The sequence below is a fragment of the Pezoporus flaviventris genome, unplaced genomic scaffold (genome assembly GCF_033815535.1).
Source record: "Pezoporus flaviventris isolate CSIRO_AGI_PZ_B2104156 unplaced genomic scaffold, CSIRO_AGI_Pfla_v1 ptg000057l, whole genome shotgun sequence".
NCBI lineage: Eukaryota > Metazoa > Chordata > Aves > Psittaciformes > Psittacidae > Pezoporus > Pezoporus flaviventris.
Window position 1 is genome coordinate 7,767,512 of NW_026892605.1, and position 20,720 is coordinate 7,788,231.

A 20,720-nucleotide genomic window follows, 5' to 3' on the forward strand; every position below is an offset into this window, starting at 1 on the left:
CTCCCCGGCGCTGCCACATCCTCCGCTGACATCAGCCCGCGGCGCCATATTGGAGGAGAAGCCGCCTCCGCCAGCTCGGCCGCCGCAGGGGGGGACGTCGGCCCCCGCAGCCTCCGCCTCCCCGCTGCGCCGCTCCCCATGACTCCCCGCGGCCGGCCGCTGTCCCGGTGCGGGTAGGGCGGAGGCGGCTGCGGATCCGGTCTCTTCTCCTCAACTCTCCCCGAGCTGTCGCCTTTCCCCTCAGCGGGCCTCTGCCCTCCCGCAGCCTCCAGGCATGACTTCCCTGACCCAGCGCAGTTCCGGCCTGGTGCAGCGCCGGACCGAGGCCTCCCGCAGTGCCGCCGCCGACAAGGAGCGGGGAGCGGGGGGCGGTTCGGAGGATGAAGGCCGCCGGGACGAGTCTGGCGACGACGAGAAGGGCGACTCCAAGGAAACGCGGCTAACCCTTATGGAGGAGGTGCTGCTTCTGGGCCTCAAGGACCGTGAGGTGCGGCTGGGGCCGTGGCGGCGGGGCCGGGGCGGGACGAGGTGAGGGACGGTGGGCAGGCGCTGGCTGAGGAGGCCCGGTGGTGCTGTGGGGAAGGAGGACGGGAACGGGACGGCTGAGGGGACACCGGTTATTCGGGGGCTTATGAAGAGCTTTTATAGGAAAGGGGAGCCCAAGTGGTGCCGGGGTATGGGTTGGATGGCAGCAAGGGCGCTCCTAGGTGGATGCTGCTGCGGGTTTGGGGCAGAGGCGTGATGTTGCTGTGGGTAGGTGTGGATGCTGGAACAGGCTCAGTGCTCTGGGGGAGATGGGGAAGGTGCTTGGATTTTGGGGAGGAGGGCCCTGGCCAAGAGTTTGGATTGCCCTTTGGATATAGGGTTTGCAGAAGAGTTCTTATATTGTAGCTTCTCAAGGAACGCAGAATAGAGGTTGGGGCAATATAGGAGACTGGAGGTGAGGACCAGGGCCTCTTGTCAGCGTTGGTGGGAGGTCTGGCTAGATCTGTAATAATTATACACCTCCTACAATTTACCCATGGCTCTAATGTCTTGTCAACTCTTACCTATTCTGTCAGACACAACTTTCTGGTAGTTATGGGGTTCTCGGATGCTTTAGGATCTAATGTTACTTTCTGAGGCTCTAATCTTACATTCTGCTAAGACGTTCCACGCTAAGGGCTCTAATCTTACATTCTACTAAGACTTTCCAGGCTAATGCATGTGAACAGTGCCTTAAAATTGAGGGAGGGATATATGACAAAAATGGGTCTTGAGTAATGAGAAGTGTGTCAAAATGGGGAAATGGCATTATTATATAATTCTGTGGTTTTACCGAATTTGCAAGTTAGTTGTTATGATACTGTGAATGACAGTAATTGAGGAAGGCTTACTGCTGCCAGCATGTTGGATTTTTGTTTCATTTGAAAGAGGTAATCAATATTAAAAGTGTGCACACTGACCTGTTGGGGAAACAGTTTAATCTGAATTGGTGTATTGTGAAGCATAGTATGTCTTAGTTACAAGTTACAATGAATTTTATAAGCAACCTATTTGCCTTTTTTTTGTGTGTGTGTGTGTGTGTGTGTGTGTTTGGTAAGTTCATTAATGAAGCCAGTTCATTGATTTGGGTGGAAGTCTCTTAAAACTGTTCATGTTCATTAGGACAGAATACTGGAGGAGGGAAGCTGGTAGGTTATATGTTTTTTGAAAGTGTGTTGCATCTAAAATAGGTTTTCTGGTTTGGTAGTGAATAGATTAAAGAGTAGTCCTGGTTGACATTTGGTTTTTTTTAATGCATGTGGTTATATCTGTATACATACTTGCTGCAGTAGCATATATTATTTCTCTCACTGATTGTGTATCTTAGGCCATATTTTTTCCTATTTTTTCACATGGACCTTGTCATGGCATCCTGGTAAACTTTGTAGATGTTCAGTGATGTGTACTTTCAGTAGTTGAATTGAGGACTTGTGTATATGCATGCTTTTCTTTCTACACACCTGAATATTTGCAGGAAAGTAAGATGGATATGACAAGACAGATACCTCGCAGATTGCCTAGGTGATCTTGCCTCGAGGAAGGTGAGATAAGCTGGGTGATCTTTCTGCTATTTTTTTTCTGTGGATTGTGTGCTAAATCTGCTGAATCTGTGGGCTTTAGGCTCTAAAGATTCTTTCTCCGTAGAAAGAATATATGATGCAACTCTTCATCATATAATCAAAAGTTAATAGTTAATATTTGGCCTAAAAATGCAGATTTGCACTGGTATGCCTTAAAATTTCAAATAATCTAACTTTGCTAAGTGCAGCAGTGGTGCACACTGCAGATGACCAAGGACTTCTTTGTGTGGCAAAAGGAACTGAAAGGTTACAGTGGCACAGACACCTATAAATGCCTTGGGATTTTGCATTGAGACATCAGACAAAAAGAATGATAATATCATCTAAGTTAGGGGGCTTATATGCAGAAACTGTAGCATGCACTGTTTTTGAATGCATCATGAATGAATCATTAGGGTTTGTATTTTTGGTTTTGGGTCTGCTTGTACCACTGTGTACAAGCTGTGCTATGCAAAACACTGTTCCTGGTTTTTCCTTTTGAAATTGGAAATAAAATGATAGACTCGTTTGCAAAGGTGATTTTTTTTTTTGTTATTGCTCTTTATAGTTTTAATGCTAAGTAAGCAAAATTTACTTACTTTACACATTGGAAGTGCTTTTTACAAGATTTTTACTTCCAGTAGAACTGATTTTCTGTGACATCTGTGTGAGACTTTCTCATGACGGCAAGCAGAGCAAAGCCTATAGGGTCTGTAAAGTAGAACTGTAAAACTACACAAAGTCTAAGGGAAAGGAGAAGGCAAGTGTGTGAGCTACAAGCTCAACTGAAGGCCAGTAAATTTACAGCTGATTAACATCTTTCCTGTTCATTCCACCAGGATACAATAATCTAATGTTGAGTTTTAAATAAATACAAAATAATAATTAAAAAAAAAAAAAGTCAGAGTTGGCCAAAGAACGTATTTCCCTAAAAATAGCTTCTCTCTCAGAAGTCACTGATATAGGCATTGAACTTAGCTTTCAGGGTTTGGTGTATTTTTTTTCTAAAGTTAAACACTGGTGAATATGGCATAACATCATGTAAATATACACAAAATGCCTCGTGTATGGAGTGACCACTTACAATTTGTTAGTGTAGGTGGCAGTCTTTGCTCTTAGGAGAGAGTGTTTCAGGCAGTGATGGGTTGATGAGTTCAGTGTTTCTAGGAGATTGTCAGGTATGTATCTGAAACCTGCTTTCAGGTTTGTAGGCAACCACAGCAAAACTTGTGTGTTGTTGCCTGCTTGTTGCTGCAGTATGGGGTTGGTGGTGAGAATGTCTGTCCTAGAACGCGGCACACCTGAATTCTGTTCCGTTCAGTGCTTGAACACAATTAACTGTATTAGCACATGGTTCTGAACATGGCCTTTTTTTGTAGTTGTTTTCTTTCCTTCTTTTTTTTTTTTTCCTCTTTTGTTTTCCCTCTTTGGCCTAATTAAATTGTACTTGATGTATGTGTACTGGCTTCTCTTTTCTACCAATCGTTTTTCTTCTATTCTGTGTAAATGTATTCTGTGTAAATGTAACTACATCTGTATTCCAAGGTCAAGATAGGTTATAAGGGATATGTGCTGAAATATGCGCATGCTTGCGTAACATGACAGATGCGGTGTCCTTGGGGGAGCAGGTAATATACTGGAACAAAATATGTTACTAGAATTCTTCAGAGAACATCACAAGAACACCTACAGTTATTTGGAAACCCTTCAGAAACATGCTTGGGAAGGAGAGTCGTGTTCGTCCATTTAGAGTAGAGCAATACCCTGTTGCTATAGGAATAAAAAATACTCACTGAAATAAAATACTTTGCTGTATAAGGTTAAAAATAGTATTGTGGTAGGATAGGTCAAAGCCACAATAAAAAGGAGGTTATTTTGTAGAAATACTGAAGCATCTGAGGTCATCATTCCCAAAAGAAGGGATTAGTAAATGTTAAAAGTTAGCTTATTTAAAAATGACAAATGAGATATGAGTACGGGCCAGTTTGTTCATTGCAGCTCTTCCAGACGTCTCGTAAGTCAGTCCCGTAGTACACTGAGAGGTTTCTAAGTGGCTGTGCTCTCTTAACTGTTTTGTGGGGTTTTTTTTTGCTTTGTGGTTTGGTTTTTTTTCCACTCCTTTTTGGAGTTCTGTCTTGATACATGTTAGGAATCTGTTCAAATACAGCAATGCACACATCTGCTTCTACAGTCTATACAATGTGCCGCAACAAAACAAATTGAAGCAGCTATTGAGACCTGGTACCTAATAAGATAAAATATTTATTTGGTCTGTAACTAATTCCTTACTTGCTAAAAGAAAACTTATTTATGGTGTGCTGAAATAATCATCATGCACTGTGGTCTACTGCAGCAGTAAATATTTCTGGGCTTACTTACCCTTTCTTTGGTGAAGACTAAAATCTCATCTGTGAGAGTGAAGTAATGTTAAATCACCTTTTAGGGTACACGAATTATGTTGTATCTTTGCTGCTTATCTTTGGTCTTCAGAAACTTCCATTTATTGCTGAAGATGTAATGTTACAGTGTAGCTTTTTGTCCGAATAGGTATTGTGAAGGTGTGCAGTTTAAATTTTTTGTCATATTGAAATAAGTTATTAGGGAGCTAGTTTGCCTGCTTCAGATATGCTGTTTTGTGTGGATCAGATTAGTCCTAAAATGTAGTTTCTTTATTCTTATTAGAAATATGAGTGCCTGGATTTGTTACTGAACCCCGTACTTTAATCCTGAAGAGATTTTTCTGAAAGGTGAAATAAGAATTTTGAAAACATTCAGGGTGTGGGTGGGATTTTCATTGCGACGAAGATCAGGGAAATTGATATTATGATGAAGTAGTCAAGGTTTTTTTGCCTGTGTAAGAAACAGGTTTTGAAAAGTCTTCAAAATATATTTTTATGTTTTTTATTAGTATTTTTTTATTATTATTATTATTTTGTTTTAGTTTTTTTCCCTTTTTTTTTTATAAAAAAGCTTTGGCAACAGCCTTAATGTCAACTCAAAAGCTCTCAAGTTTTGCTTGAAAATGAGACAAATGAGTGAAACATGAAGAGGCGTCTGCTGGGAATTTGCATTTTGGTCGGAAGAATGATGTATGAATGTGTTGAAACCTTGACAAAGACATGCTTTTTCTCAAATGTTCAGGGGCTAATAACAACAAAGTGTGTAATGTCTGTGGTGAAAAATTGTTTCTTTCATAGCTTTCTACCTTCTTGGTCCTTTTTTTAATTTCATGTCCATGAATAAACTACAGGGTAAGAGAAGATAGGAGATGTGGAAGAAGGAGTAACCCAGTTCTGTGTGCCACACCATGCAGTGAAGTGCCTCTTTGCTGCGGAGTAAATCCTGCTTTTGTGTTCTTTGGAGGACATGCTGATTTGAAAGCAGCGTTCTGGATAAAGTTGACTTTGTGTATAAATGTTGTTTGTCTTTCCTAGTTTTGCATGCAGCTAGTGTGGCTGTCCCCACTCTTGTAGCATGGCTAATCTGTATTTTAAATTATTTATTCATGGATAACTTCCAGAGTGGTGTAGTCCCTTCTTTCATGTCAAGCTGTCTCGTGTAAGGCGAAGACAAACATTGTCAGAGCCTTTCTAGTGATGCATCTCAGTTTTTTCAAAGTTCTCTTAAACAAAGCTGTAACTGACCTTTGTCTTCCTATAGCAAGCTGCTTTTATTAAAAAAAAAAAAAAATTAAAAATGTATATAAGAAGGTATTGCTGCTACTTGCTGGAATGGAAATAATCATGGAACTGAAGACTAATTGGTATTATTTCAGGTGTTGTTTGATCCTCAAGTAGTGCAGGTACTGCATCATTTACCTCAGTTAGTTAAGCTGCATGTAACAGGTCTTCTTTGCAAGGCTGAATTGAACAGGCTGAGTGTTGCAGCCAGTATTCAAGAATGACTGTTACTGTTAGAGTAAATAATAACTACAACACGTAGTCACTCCTGTGTTGCATTACTGGGGGAAAAGGAAAGTAGTCTGGGGTAAATGCGTGGCTTTGTTTCTTCTGCATAGATAACATTCTCAATTTGTCATCTCATAACTTTGAGTAAAGAAATAAAAAAGTAATGCTCAACTTATGTGTCACTTTTAACTGGGTTTTTATTGGCTTGCAAACAGGTTTTAGATTAATTTCAGTAATCTATATTCCAGAAATATTCATAACACATTATTGCAGAATGATTTCCTATATGCTTTTCAGATATAAAAATTGAAGGTTACACATAAAATAGTGTACTACTATTCTCTTCCTCTGTATACACTCTATATAAGGCTGGGAACACACAGGTGTGTGGTACTGTGACTGAGCTGTTAAGCCTGTGTGCAAACCAGTATTATGCATGTCAAGTCTTTCTCACCTCCCCCCTATATGCTATACTAAGCTACTGAATTTCAACCCTTTTTTTTTTCTTCTCTTCTCTCTTACCCTCCTACCCCCCTTATTTGTGATGGACTGTTAAGATAACATTGTATGCCCTATAAGCAAGATCTCTGTAATTGGAGAGGTGTTACACTCATAGCTGTTTTCTTATTTGTGGGTGTTACAGGATTTGCTCATCACACTGGGAAATTAGTCTGTTGCTGATATTCTTCTAACCACTTGTAAGCTGCTTACTGCTATATTTTTCCTAGTCATCTGCCCTTATGGTCTTACTAGATAGCATCATGTTGTTGTATTATTTACAAAGTCCTTAACTGCCAGGCTGGGTGCCTTTTGTACATGGGCTGTACCATGAGGTTTCTGTTTAACCAGTCATTCTTGTACACCATAGCACATCACATTTCCATTTTTTACTTCAGTAGATGCTTGATTTCACGTGAGTGCTTCCACATTCAGCCGCAATGAGTCTCTACTGCAAGAGGAGCGTTCCATACGTATCGCGTTGGCATTTCAATATGTCTAATGCGCTGAGCAGTAGAGAAGTCTGGGTTGAGGTAAATGCCAGGTAGCTACTCAGTCCTGATCAGTATCAGTCACTTACTACTTTCACTTGAAGGATAAAGAACTGGCTGGACGGCTGCACACAAACAGTTGTGGTCAATGGCTCAATATCCGGCTGGAGACCAGTGACGAGTGGTGTCCCTCAGGGATCGGTGTTGGGACCGGTCCTGTTCAACATCTTCGTCACTGACATGGACAGTGGGATTGAGTGCGCCCTCAGCAAGTTTGCCGATGACACCAAGCTGTGTGGTTCGGTTGACACGCTGGAGGGAAGGAATGCCATCCAGAGGGACCTTAACATGCTTGTGAGGTGGGCCGATGCCAGCCTTATGAAGTTTAACCATGCCAAGTGCAAGGTCCTACACCTGGGTTGGAGCAATCCCAGGGACAGCTACAGGTTGGGCAGAGGAGAGATTCAGAGCAGCCCTGCAGAGAAGGACTTGAGGGTGTTGATCGATGAGAAACTTACCACAAACCGGCTTCAGTGTGCACTCACAGCCCAGAAATCCAACCGTATAATGGGCCGCATCAAAATTAGCGTGACCAGCAGGCCGAAAGAGGTGATTTCTCTCCCTCTACTCTGCTCTCGTGAGACCTCACCTGGGGTATTGTGTACAGTTCTGGTGTCCTCAACATAAAAAGCACATAGAACTGTTGGAACAAGTCCAGAGGAGGCCACGAGGATGATCAGGGGACTGGAGCACCTCCCGTATGAAGATGGGCTGTTGGGGCTGTTCAGCCTGGAGAAGAGAAGGCTGTGTGGAGACCTCACAGCAGCCTTCCAGTATCTGAAGGGGGCCTATGAGGATGCTGGGGAAGGACTCTTCATTAGGGCCTGTAGTGATAGGACAAGGGGTAATGGGTTAAAACTTAAACAGGGGAAGTTTAGATTGGATATAAGGAGTAAGTTCTTTCCTGTGAGGGTGGTGAGGCACTGGAATGGGTTTCCCAGGGAAGTTGTGAATGCTCCATCTGTGGCAGTGTTCAAGGCTGAGTTGGACAGAGCCTTGGATGACATGGTTTAGTGTGAGGTGTCCCTGCCCATGGTAGGGGTGTTGGACCTAGATGATCTTAAGGTCCTTTCCAACCCTAACTGTTCTGTGATTCTATGACTTAGAAAGCCTTAAACTACTTTGCCAGTGCTGGATATTTGATTGTGACTTATGCTTTAGCAGCATCTGCAATCTGTGGCTGACGTTATCAGTTTATATGTTAAGGACTAAATGAAGGAACTTTTACCGTTTAATGTGAGAACAGTGCAATGAGTGAATGTTTTCTTTTATCTCACTGAAAATGTTGACATGGCATTGTTGCAAGATAGTCTGTTACTTGAAAATTGTTTGTACCTGGATTGGTGAAACAAGTGAGAGGCTTGTTCTGAAAAGAACAATCTGAAAGAAAGCTAGGGTAAGTTTAAACACCCAAAACATGACTCTGGAAATCCATCCACATTAATGATCAGATGCAGATCCCTCCAAGTGTACAGCTCCCTAATTTGAAGTGGCACAGTGCTTTTACATAGTGTTTTAAATTGTGACTGCTCTAGAAGAAGAAGGATAGCTGTTGTGTTTGGGAGCATATACAGTATTTTTATAAGCCTAGAGGAGGGAATTGTAGTCTTAGTGTTGCCTAGTTAAACTTCTGCCTGTTATTTAGTCAGCTGATATTGCACCTGCTTTGCCTGTATTAGAAGGGCATACCAGATTTAGGTTTTTCTCACTGTTTTTAAGAGAAGTGTACTGAACCTGGCTGGAATAGAATTAATTTTCTTCATAGCAGCTAGTATGGTACTGTGTCTTCAGCTGTTGACCAGAACAGTGTTGATAACACACCTTTGTTTTATCTCTTGCTGAACAGTGTTTGTGCAGTGTTCAGACCATGACTGTTTCTCACCCTGTGAGTAGGTTGAGGTGTGCAAGAGGATGGGAGGGGGACAGCCAGGACAGCTGACCCCAGTGGGTCAGAGGGATATCCCATGCTGTATAATATCATGATCAGCAGTAAGAAGGGAGGCAAAGGCCGGGGTAGGTAGCTGGTCATTGCCTGGGGAGTGGCTGGGCACCAGTCTGCTTGTGGAACGTAGTGAGTCAGTATTTTGCATCACTTGGTTTTGTTTTGGCTATTCCACTTTTCCAGGAGGAGATTGGAGGAGCGGTTATGTGGGACTCAGCTGCCAGCCAGGGTCAGCCCACAGTTAGGAGATGCTAAATATGTGCATGGTTTGTGTTGTAAGCTTCTGGTTGTTAGATCTAGGCAGGATGCAAGCTATATTTGCTTACTGATGGGGGAAGACTTGGGGGTTTTTAAACTGAAATATCTGGTGTGGAGGATTCAAGCACTGGTTCTAATTAAACACTTTCAAATACATGTCAGATTTTATACTTGGGGACAGGAGCTGTGTAAATCAGTTTGCAGTTTATGGAATAAATAAATTATATCTTTATTTTGCACCAAGTAGGGAGAATAGAGAATGGGCCCTGGTGGAAGCTGGCTTTGCAAGAGCCATGCAAATATTTGAAGTCATTATCTGCATGTGTATACACTTAATCATGCTGAAAGTTAGGCTCTGAAGTTTGTCTTTTCATTCCTAAATGAACAGTCAGACTCTCAAGTGTTGATTTGTTCAGGGGTCTTACAAGGGTTCAGCAGCATGCATGTGTTAATTCCTCCTCTTCAGCAAAGTTAGGTTTTATAATTATCTCCATTTTTGTGAAGAGATGTGTCTATGTAATACATGCCTGTACACATGCTTAAAAAGCTGGGTAATAGCATTTGGCTTGAGTGTTTTCAGTAGTCAAAAACAATTGCTGTTAATTGCAGTGGCAGGTTAATCAAATACCTGACAAGTTTCTTATCAACAGTACTGTACTTTGTAGAATATGTATGCTTGCTTTCCTAAAGTATTTCTAGTGTTTTGTGGTCAGACACTTCAGAGATTTTCCTCACTAACTTCTGTTTAAAATTAGACTGCAACTTATGTTCCAGCAAAATGGTTAATGATTTCAGTAGCATCAGAAGAGGAAATCAAGAGGGACTGCAGTCAGACATCAAAGTTCTCACTTCACAGTATTCCAATAATAAACACTACTGCACTCTGCTTTTCTTTTATTTCTTAAATAGATACTAATTTCCATATGTGTCATTAGATGTTACAGTGATTACAATTAGATGTTAACAACCTTCTGTGTTGAGAAGGTGATGGCTTACTTGAAAGGTGAGATTTGCACCGAAGAGCTACCTAGGTATAGGTTGGCATGAACCCTTAATCTACTGAGAAGAGAAAGAAGAGGAATCCAGTTTATTTTCATTGCAGATGACTTGAAGAAAGGGAAACCTTTGACATGTGAGACAATCCAGGGTATTCCGCTAGCAGGTGTTTTACTTGACTGTCTTGAATGTTGACAATTTCTGGGCATGTTGTTTTAATCTTTTTATTACTATTTCTGAGGGGCTAACTGGTAAAAGAGATGAATGGCTTCTAAAATTTTGTCTTCAGAAATTCCTTTTTTTTTTTTTTTTTTCAAATTATGTAGATAGAACTGTTATTTCTTGACTGGATCTCAAATTCCTTTGTAGCCATTTAAGGGGGGTACCTGAAAAAAACAAATCTCTTAGTTTTGGTTATTACAAATATGTCTATATAGTATATACAGTATATACATTCTCTGAATGCATTCCTGTCAGGTGAAGCTGGATCATGTCTCTAAGCAGATATGTCTTGAAACAGAGTGGTCTACAGTAGCATTGAAAATCTTCTGTAATCTGGCAGATAGTAGATGTGAAAACCATGCTACAAGGAAGATGGAAGGTTTGTCTTTTTATAATTCTCTAGATAATAATAGATTTTACTGACTTTTATTGCTGCCAAAACCAAAAATCAGTTTTGCATTTTGGAGTTCCTTGTTGTCTTAGAACCTAAACATGAGAAAAAACTTTTTGAGAGTGTTCTCAGCATCATTTTTGTATCCCAGAATTGTGGAGGCTTTTCTTTTTTCTTGTCTTACAGTTCTGTAGAGGAGGGAAGATATTGAAACAATTACTGAAGACATACTTAAGCAAGACCTTAACCTTGAACATTATATTTTCAGCTGAGTATGAATAGGTTGGGGTAGGACCATAGATTTGGCGGTTCCTTGCGGAAGGAGATTGATTTGGGTCTTGACAGAGCATGCTGTCAGAGAAGCCAAATGTAGTTTGATATTTTAATCTGTTTGGCATTTTGTGGTACTGTGGTGTCATGAAGTGTAAGATTTTCTTAGAGGTAAAAAATCAGTAGCTATTAGGCTTAGTAAGTTGATACGTATATATTGAATGTATTTTATAAAGTAACAGAGGTCATTAAAACACATTCACATTTGACCATGTCAGCTTTCCTTGTTGAAGATTTACTCACAGCTGCAGCTTCTGTGTTGTGGTTACACTTACCTCCAGGTAGATTAAATTGCAGTCTAACCCTAACTTGCATTAGAAAAAAAAGAACAGGTCTTTCTGATCTTGTGAAGGTGAAAATGGATCAGTTCACATATGGATACCTCTTGTGAGAGCAGCCTGATTTTACCATGAGGATTCATGTAATTTTGGACATTCTAGCTTGTCTTTGATGAATGTTGCAATGAAGCTTTTCCTTTGGTCATTGATCTCTAGTGTTTGTATTTCCCCCCACCTTCTTATAAGTATGTTTAGTTAAAAGAAGACTTTTAATTGGTCCTCACTGGAGTTTAGGATGCTTTATATGTTTATAATCCGTCTAAAGTTACTGAAGTTGAATTAGTGTTTTATGGTAATCTGTGCAAGGACCTAGTTGAAGAGGAACAAATGCTGGCTGCCTGCACAAGAGGATCTAAGGGCTTCAAATTATCAAAATAAATAGGCAGTTCCCCTTGTATTAACCAGCTCTTCTATTTGTCTTTGAAAACTTGGAAACATTCGTGAATTTTTTTATTTTTAATTTTGTGTTCATTTTTACAAGACCTGTTTTCTTGGTTTTGAAAAGCTTCTTGCAACAGTATGCTGGAAATAAAACTGAGATAAACTTTTTGTAAAGTGTACTTTATTTCTCATATAAGAACTTCCTGTTCTGAAAAAGGATGTAGTTGAAATTTTTAGGTTTGATTGAAAAAGTCAGGTATCAGATTTGTTGGCAAAACACTTTATAAAATATGCTCAATATTGAATTAGACATACGTTGTATCAACCTTGCTCACTTCCACACCTTTCAGGACATTCAGAAAGTGTATTAGTTGTTCCTTATAGAGTGATGTTCCTAAATACTGATTTTTAAAGGTTTTCAAATCTAAAGAATCCACAAACTTGTTATAGTAACTCAGTTACTGACTTTGATATGCCTGAGATTTCTGCAAATTATTTATCACAAAGAAGATATTTACTTAACAATAGCAGGTATTTTTTCTTTCTTTCTAATCGGCAATTTTACTTTCAGCTAAAGGGACAGGAACCACGTACAGATGTCAGAAGGTGATGTTCACTTACACTTCTTCATCTTCTCCTATCATGTCTGCTGGTATCTCCATTTAATTATATGACTTTACATGACTATCCAAGAGAACATAGTATGTCTGTTGCAGAAGAATACTGATAATAGATACATTTGGAATTCATAAAATAAAGCTTTTGGGTCAACAAGAAAGATTGAAATTCTATGCTAAAACATAATTAATAATAAACTTTCATTATCCTTTCTGTATACATGCTGCTTTTATTTTGTGTTTTCCCTCTTTGCTTTTGGGATCAGTTTTAAGGATGTGTTGTAGAAGTTCTTCAGGTGATTCCAATTGTTTTCAAAAAGTCGATTTGTAGAGAGACCACATAAAGGAAACAGCTATTAAGATGGTTCTCTTCTTTTTTTTTTTTTTTTTTGATATGATAGTCTTACACTTCTCGGTCTGCTACTACTCATCATTAAAATCAAAATACTTTAAAACAGTGTTTGTCATCAACAGTCATAGCTATGAAACAGATTGAAGTTGTGAAGGTGCTTGCAACAGATTCTTATGTTGGAAATAGGATGCAAGAAAGAAGCAGCCATCTTTGACATGGAAACTGGCAGATCAAAATTGCTATTAACTTTAAACCTGCTGCAGTGCACCTGGACACTGTATGCTGTTATTCCTGTCCCCTCTGCCCTCTCCAGCTGTCTTTAAAGATCATAAAATGACTGCTTCGGAGAGGAATACCTTGACTAAAAAAGTGAGAGTTTTGTTGCAATTGTCATTATGAAATACAACTTGCCACCACTCGCATTTTAAGATAGTCTCTGCCTGCCTTTTGCTGTGTCAAATGGGTGACAGATGGTGCTTTTGGATTATGTTCTGTGTGCTTTGTGTTGGCTAATAATAGGCTAGTAGGCATCTCTGAAAAAACTTGCTGTTGCTTCAGAGATTTTGAAAGGGATGCTACTGATGTTGTGTCAGATTTGAAAAGTATACTTCACATTCATGATAATCAGCGTAATCATTGCTGAGGTCCAAAATGGGGACCTAAAGATAGGGATGAATATAATACATGATACCGTAAGCTGTAGGCATTTTATATTTTCTGAGCAGACTGTCCTCATGAGTGGTTTCAGTACAGGTAGTCCAATAATGCATGCACTTGGCATGGTTAAACTTCATAACGTCATCAGCCCACCTCACAAGCGTGTCGAGGTCCCTCTGGATGGCATTCCTTCCCTCCAGGGTATCAACTGAACCACACAGCTTGGTGTCATCGGCAAACTTGCTGAGGGCGCGCTCAATCCCACTGTCCATGTCAGCGACAAAGATGAGGGACGCCACTCGTTACTGGTCTCCAGCCGGATATTGAGCCATTGACCACAACTCTTTGCGTGCGGCCATCCAGCCAGTTCTTTATCCACCGAGTGGTCCATCCATCAAATTGATCTCTCTCCAATTTAGAGACAAGGATGTCGTGTGGGACAGTGTGGAACGCTTTACACAAGTCCAGGTAGATGACGCCAACTGCTCTACCCCTGTCCATCAGTTCTGTAGCCCATTCATAGAAGGCCACCAAATTGGTCAGGTAGGATTTCCCCTTAGTGAAGCCGTGCTGGCTGTCACCAAGCACCTTGTTGATTTTCATGTGCCTTAGCATGCCTTCTAGGAGAATCTGCTCCAAGATTTTGTCAGGCACAGAGGTGAGACTGACTTGTCTATAGTTTCCTGGGTCATCCATTTTCCCTTCTTGAAAATGGGGTTTTATTTCCCTTTTTCCAGTCGTCAGGAGCTTGACCTGACTGCCATGATTATTCAAATATGATGGACAGTGGCTTAGCAAGTACATTTGCCAGCTCCTTCAGGACCTGTGGATGGATTTTATCAGGTCCCATGGACTTCTGCATGTTTGTGTTCTTAAGATGATCTTGAACCAGATCCTCTCCTACAGCGGGCTCGAGGTCTTCATTCTCACAGTCCCTGCGTCTGCCTTCCAAGACTTGGGTGGTGTGGTCAGAGCCTTTGCTAGTGAAGACCAAGGTAAAGAAGTCATTAAGAACCTCGGTCTTCTCCAAATCCAGGGTCACCAGTTCTCCTGATAGCTTCTGGAGAGGGCCCACGTTGTCCCTAGTCTGTCTTTTATTCTCTACGTACCTACAGAATCCCTTCCTGTTTTCTTTCACATCCCTTGCTAGATTTAATACTAACTGGGCCTTAGCTTTCCTAACCCGGTCCCTAGCTTCCAGGACAACATCCCTGTGTTCTTCCCAGGCCACCTGTCCTTGTTTCTGCCTTTTATAAGCCTATTTTTTCATTTGAATTTTCCTCAGGAGCTCCTTATCCATCCAAGGAGGTCTCCTGGCCCTCCTGCTGCACTTCCTTCTAGTCGGGATGCAGCATTCCTTGGTTTGTAGCAGGTGATCCCTGAATATCAATCAACAGTCTTGGGCCCCCCTGCCCTCTAGGGTATATCCCACGGAACCTTACTGAGCAGGTTCCTGAAGAGGCCAGAGTCTGCTCTCTTGAAGTCCAGGGCAGTGAGCTTGCTGCTTCTTCTCGTTGTCCTGAGGATCTTGAACTCGGCCATCTCACGATGGCTACATCAAGGCTGCCCTGGAGTGTCACATTTCCAACCAGCCGTTCCCTGTTGGTGAGCATGAGGTCAAGCGTGGCACCTCTCCTTGCTGGCTCCTCTGTTACTTGCAGAAGGAAGTTGTCTTCTCACACAATCGAGGAACCTTCTGGATTGCTTGTGCCAGGCTGTACCGTCCCTCCAACAGGTATTGGTGGTTGAAGTCCCCCATGAGAAGAAGGGCCTGTGAGTGTGAGGCTTTTCCTATCTGTCTATAGAGTGCTTCATCCACACAGTCCTCTTCATCAGGTGGTCTGTAACAGATCCCCACAGTAATGTCCCCTGTAGCTGTTCTCCCTTTAACCCTGACCCACAGACTCTGTTAACTGCTCCCTCTCCCCAGACAAAGTTCCATACTCTCCAGCTTATCCCTAACATAAAGAGCAACTTCCCCTCCCCGCCTGTTGGGCCTGTCTTTTCTAAAGAGCTTGTCACCTTCCATTCCAACACTCCAGTCGTAGGAGCCATCCCACCATGTTTCTGTGATGCCTGTTATATCATACCCCCGTAGACGTGCACACATCTCTAATTCCTCTTGTTTGTTCCCCATGCTATGGGCGTTTGTATAGAGGCATCTGAGCCAAGCTCCAAGTGAAGCCGGCTCATTGGCTGGAGCGGCTGAAATATCTCTACATTGCTCTGAGCATTTATTATAGGTGCTAGCAAATGACTGGGAGGAAAAAATAACTGAATTTATGTTTATGAAACATGGGTCTCTTTCTCAGTATTGAGGTGCCTACTCAAAGTAAGCACACAGGTGTATGCTTTGTGACACATGCTATGTAAATATTAGAAATAGGATCCTTGCTAATTGTGTTAAGCAACATGAAAATCAGTCCCATACATAACATTTATACTAGCAGAGTACTCAATTTATTTTGCGCAATCCTGCAAATGACCTAAACTGACTTTCAAAATTGTTTGTGTGGGTTTTGTTTGTTTGGCTTGTTCTCTTTTCTTCTCCCAAGTTCTACATTTGCTTTAGTTAGTCCATCTCAGGCTATACATCTGTTGACAAGTGTTTCTTCTGATTCCCATCTTATTAGTAGAACTGAACTTTGTATTTTCCATATGTCTCCAAAATACATTTTTATTATGCTGGCATGTGAATTTGGTGAGGGTGACTAAACGGACCTGGATATAATTGCCTTTAGTAACTTCCCGTGATGCCAGCAAGCACAGAATTTCCAGCATGTTTGTCATCTGTGATTTCTGAGAACGTAACATAGAAATAGTCTGCCACATATTGGAAAGTCCAGATAGCAAGGAAGAAACCCGTGTTTGGGAAAGCGAGAAACTTGTTTGTTTATAAACAAAACTAGTTTTATGCCTCAGAACTTTTATACCTGTTGCTACTACCAACACAGTATTTGAATGTCATCCAGGTAGAAGTAATAAAGGTAATAGCAAACTCCAGCAGAGTTCAGGAAGTATGTCTTTTTCTACTTTTCACCATCCGTAGATCTGGTTGATTTTTTTTTTTTTTCCTCTGAAATATTCTTCTAAGGGAAAACAGGGTACCTGTAAATTCAGAATTTACTGTTTGCTAAAGTGAACACTTTCTTTAACCTATATTGTGCCTCCTGGCTGAGAAACCCTGAAGTTAGGGGTTTTGTGTCTTCTTGATAGACCGTCAGATCAAAGCTAATACTTTCAAAACCTGAAGAGGCTGTAATCGGTGTTTATCTTGGCTTCCTGTTACTACCCAAGCTGGCCGTCTCCCCTTCTGATGGGACTACCCAATCAACATTTTCTCTCTGATGTCTCTACATGAAGTTTTAGAAATTCCATTCTTTACCAATTTTTGAAGTGTTTGTTTGTGTCTTTTGTAAATTAAGAACTCAGAATTTCCGGAGAGCAAGAATTCAGGGGTTTGGGTAGCTGTAGTGACTTTTCTGTTTCAGAAGGTGTAGTTTATTTCCATTTGGCTACCATAGGTCTTTTGCTTCTAAGTAGAGGGTGCTAGGTGAAGGCTTAAGGGGTATTATTAAGTCTGAATGTAAAATGAAAAGGCTTTTACTAAGAGAAGTATAGACCGGGTAGTGTTATATCCATTATCCCAGGGAAACTCTGCTGTTGTGGTTCTTCGTAAGTGTAAATTGAGTCTGAGTCAGGGCTGTTGTAACCCTCAGTTATCTATTATGCCTTTATAATGCTTTTTTGAAAGACTTAACAAAGCTGATTTCCATTAGCCATGGCTCTGTGGTCTGCAAAGTAATCTGTAATATCTTGAGACTCCCTGGGTTGTATCAGGGAATGCATTGGCAGCTACAGTCTACAGAATGTTGTACAGCACAATGTAAACAGGTGGCATTAAACAAGTAAGTTAAATACAGAATTTTTATTTCTGTGAATTTTTATTTCTATTTATTTATCATGTGTGTATCTTGAAGACTCGGGCTTGGAACTCTGCAAGTGTTTCTTTTCTTTTGACTCTTAAGAGATTTCAGTGGATTTTTCACTCTTTTCCGGTCTGTACCGGGTATAGTGCTACTGACACTACTATTCTGAGTTAGCTGAAGAATCAGACAGAATGTATGTTTCTGTAGTGGGGAGAGATTTTTAGTAACTCTTATGTTGTAAAATGTAAAAACTATTTTAACTAAAAGATTACCTGGTCTTGTGTGAGTCTTTTTTTTAGTCACTCTAATCCATTAAAGATTTGTTCTTCATTTGTTCCTCAAGAAATATTTTGAGGTAATGTCCATAAATGTGCAATGGCATCAGTTGTATGGAGTGCTTCAATAAAACATTTCAATATCCACCAAATTCTGAATGCTGTTCTGTTGTGTATGTGTATTCTTGCTGTAGTTTGTCCATCTACCTGTGGCTTTATTACAGCATACACAGATGATCCCAATAGGTTTTTCAAATCTGGGTGATAATTTTTGAGTTGCTGAATGACATTATTTATTTGTCTATGTAGGAGTTTTCATAATTTTCAGCAGTCCTTAGACACACTTTTTGCAAGTCTTAGGACCCTATTCCATTTTAAGTATAGCTTTGTGAAGCCTGAGAAGCGGGGACCTGGAGGCAAACTGGGAAAGGATGTTGTTAGGGAATAATATGAATTAAAGTTTGTACTGTTTTATATACAGGTACCAGCTGGGGTATTCCTACAGTAAGTAAGGAAGCTGCAAGAGCTTGTGCTTTGCTCAGCAGAGCTAGAGCCAGCATTATTGGTAAGGATTAGTTGTACATCTGTATATCATACAGCTTTGTCTCTCTTGGAGCAGAGACAGGAATAAGATGGCTGCTCACTGTAAGTAGAATAAATACTTTGCTGTCTTGTCAGCACCATCTGTGTGAACAGATCTAAGGAAATCCATGAGGGCCACAAATTCAAATCGTTATAAATCTCTGATAAGTTACTGTTTTGTATGTCACAGTAAGATGAGGTGGGGAAGGGTGCTGCTGTACGAGGGAGAGTGTCACAGTTTGACAGACAAGTGCAGCTAGAGGCAAGGAAAAAGCAGAGGGTGGAAGATAAGGTAGGCTGGGTAAGACCCCGAGGTATTGGGCCATCATTAGGAGATGGACTATAGTGAGAATTTCAAGTGAATAATGGCTAACTGAACTGGAAGACCTTTGTGAGCTGGAAATCAAATAAAGGGAATGGGAAGAGGAGAAAGCAAGTAAATGCTGCTGGAGATGGTGGGAGAGAAAAGGCCTAATGAACATGGATTTTGGGTAACTTAGTCTAAGCACAAAGTGCGTTTTTGTTGTAGCTCTGTGCTTTGCCATACCTGGGTGGAAAGTCTGAGCTTTCAAAGTTAATATGGTAACAAGTTTCTGTTACAGACTAGTCTCATTTCCCTTTATGCTTGTCTAGCAAATTAGTTTTTGCCTGAAAATTTCTAGGTTAGCTCTGACATAAAATGCTTTTGTGCTGTGTTTGTGTAAATAAACATGTCAGTTGTAAATATTCTTTTGATCTTTGAATCAATGTACTGTTAAAATTTGTTTTGCAAGCTATTCATAGCTTGAAGTGCTGTTGTAGTGCTATTGCTGTCAGATAAAAATAACTCCCTGCCTTGTGAGATCTCTTTTTTTCTTTTCCTGATGCTTAGCAACTTTAATGGTATAAGTATTTCACTGAGGTAGGATGTTTATATAATTATAAAAGACTTGTAGGAAGAAGGGTAAAGTAAAATTACTTGGTGTTGTGTTTTTGAGAAAACTAGTGCTGTTTGAGAACATTAAATAGTGGAATGACTTGCATCTGTAAGTAGTGGTCTTTGATCTTCAATTTAAGTGTTCTGAGGCTGTTAGGTATTTCAAATAATGGTGAGAACAGTGTAAAACAGTCAAGCTAAATCCCTGTTTTGTTCCATAACCTGTAATGAACAATGAGTAACCTGTTCAGGGAATGGTGTGCACAGACTGACAAAATCTCCGTCCATGTACACTGGCTTCAGCTGTGTGGGAGCTTTCAAGATCATGTGTGGTTTACAGATCCATTGCTGTCTGTCAGACGTGGTTATTAATCTACTGTGAGTTTAACTTTTAAAGGGTATTTTAGAAAACTTTTGCTTTTGTGGAAAACCAGTTGAAACATAGATAAGAAGTTGACCTCTTACTTTTCTAACCTGTGAGCTAGGTTCATTTAGCACATTTTAGACCTTGTTTGTGGGAAAAGGCAATTGTTTCCTGTGCAGATAGTACATTATTTATGCTCCCTCTCTGTGTATTATTATTATTATTCTCTCTACTTCTTTTGCTCATTTTCTGCACCATCTATAACCTCCTTAATAGTCAGTAGTTCTATAATGCTGAGTGTTACTGTTGTGCATTTTATTATAGTTACGCTGTATGCCATTTAAATTGGGTGTCAAGAAGCTTTTTGCAGTGTTGAAGAGAAATATCTGCTTCTACTCATTTTCAGTCATACCAAGAAGTTTGAGTTAATTTAAAGGATGATTTAGTTAAGACTGTAACATGCTTAACTGACCTTCTGTGAAGGTTCCCTTCAGTTGTCTGAGGTCTTTGCAGTAAGTGCCAAAAACGGTCCATCTGCCTAAACTATCTGGAAAGATCAGTTTAATGGATTGAAAAATGTTCAGGATGACACCAGCTGTTCTAAAGCATCTGCTTTCTCACTGTAGTCATAGCAGTATAATTGAAATACAGTGCTCCTTCTCTAGTGGTTCACCTGCAAACTCCTTACCTGCTGGGGTGGGGGGGACACACACATATGCATTCTCATGACTTTGATGTCATCTAACCCAGTAGAACAAGCAGTTCCATTTACAAAAAATATAATCTTTTTGAGCTGCCTTTCAGGATCACTTCATTAAAAATTGTTGGATGGCTGTGCAGTCTCCATCACTGGAAGTTTTCAAGACTTGCCTGAATAGAACCCTGAGCAACTTGACTTGGCTTAATAGCTGAACCGGCTTGCAGCAGGAGGTTGGACTAGAGATCTCTTGTGGTCCCTTCCAGCCTGAGTTAATCTGTCATCTTCTATTTCTCTGCAACTCACTATAAAAAGAAATCCAGTTTTCATTCCTGATGGAAAAAGCAGCACTTCAATTGTTTGCATATTTATAAAACTTTTTTTGTGAACAGAAAGAAGTGGATATTGTGCCACAGCTGTAACTTTGTGCAG

At 40.5% G+C, this 20,720-nt stretch overlaps 1 protein-coding gene across 1 annotated transcript in view; it reads left to right on the top strand.

The window, feature by feature from the left end:
- The window catches only part of GOLPH3 (golgi phosphoprotein 3), a 35,125-nt gene continuing 14,405 nt past the window's right edge, over positions 1-20,720 (top strand). The window contains exon 1 of the mRNA XM_061469564.1: positions 1-487. Within this exon, the coding sequence (XP_061325548.1) occupies positions 275-487 (213 nt within the window). The 5' untranslated portion in view covers positions 1-274. The remainder of the gene's footprint in view (positions 488-20,720) is intronic.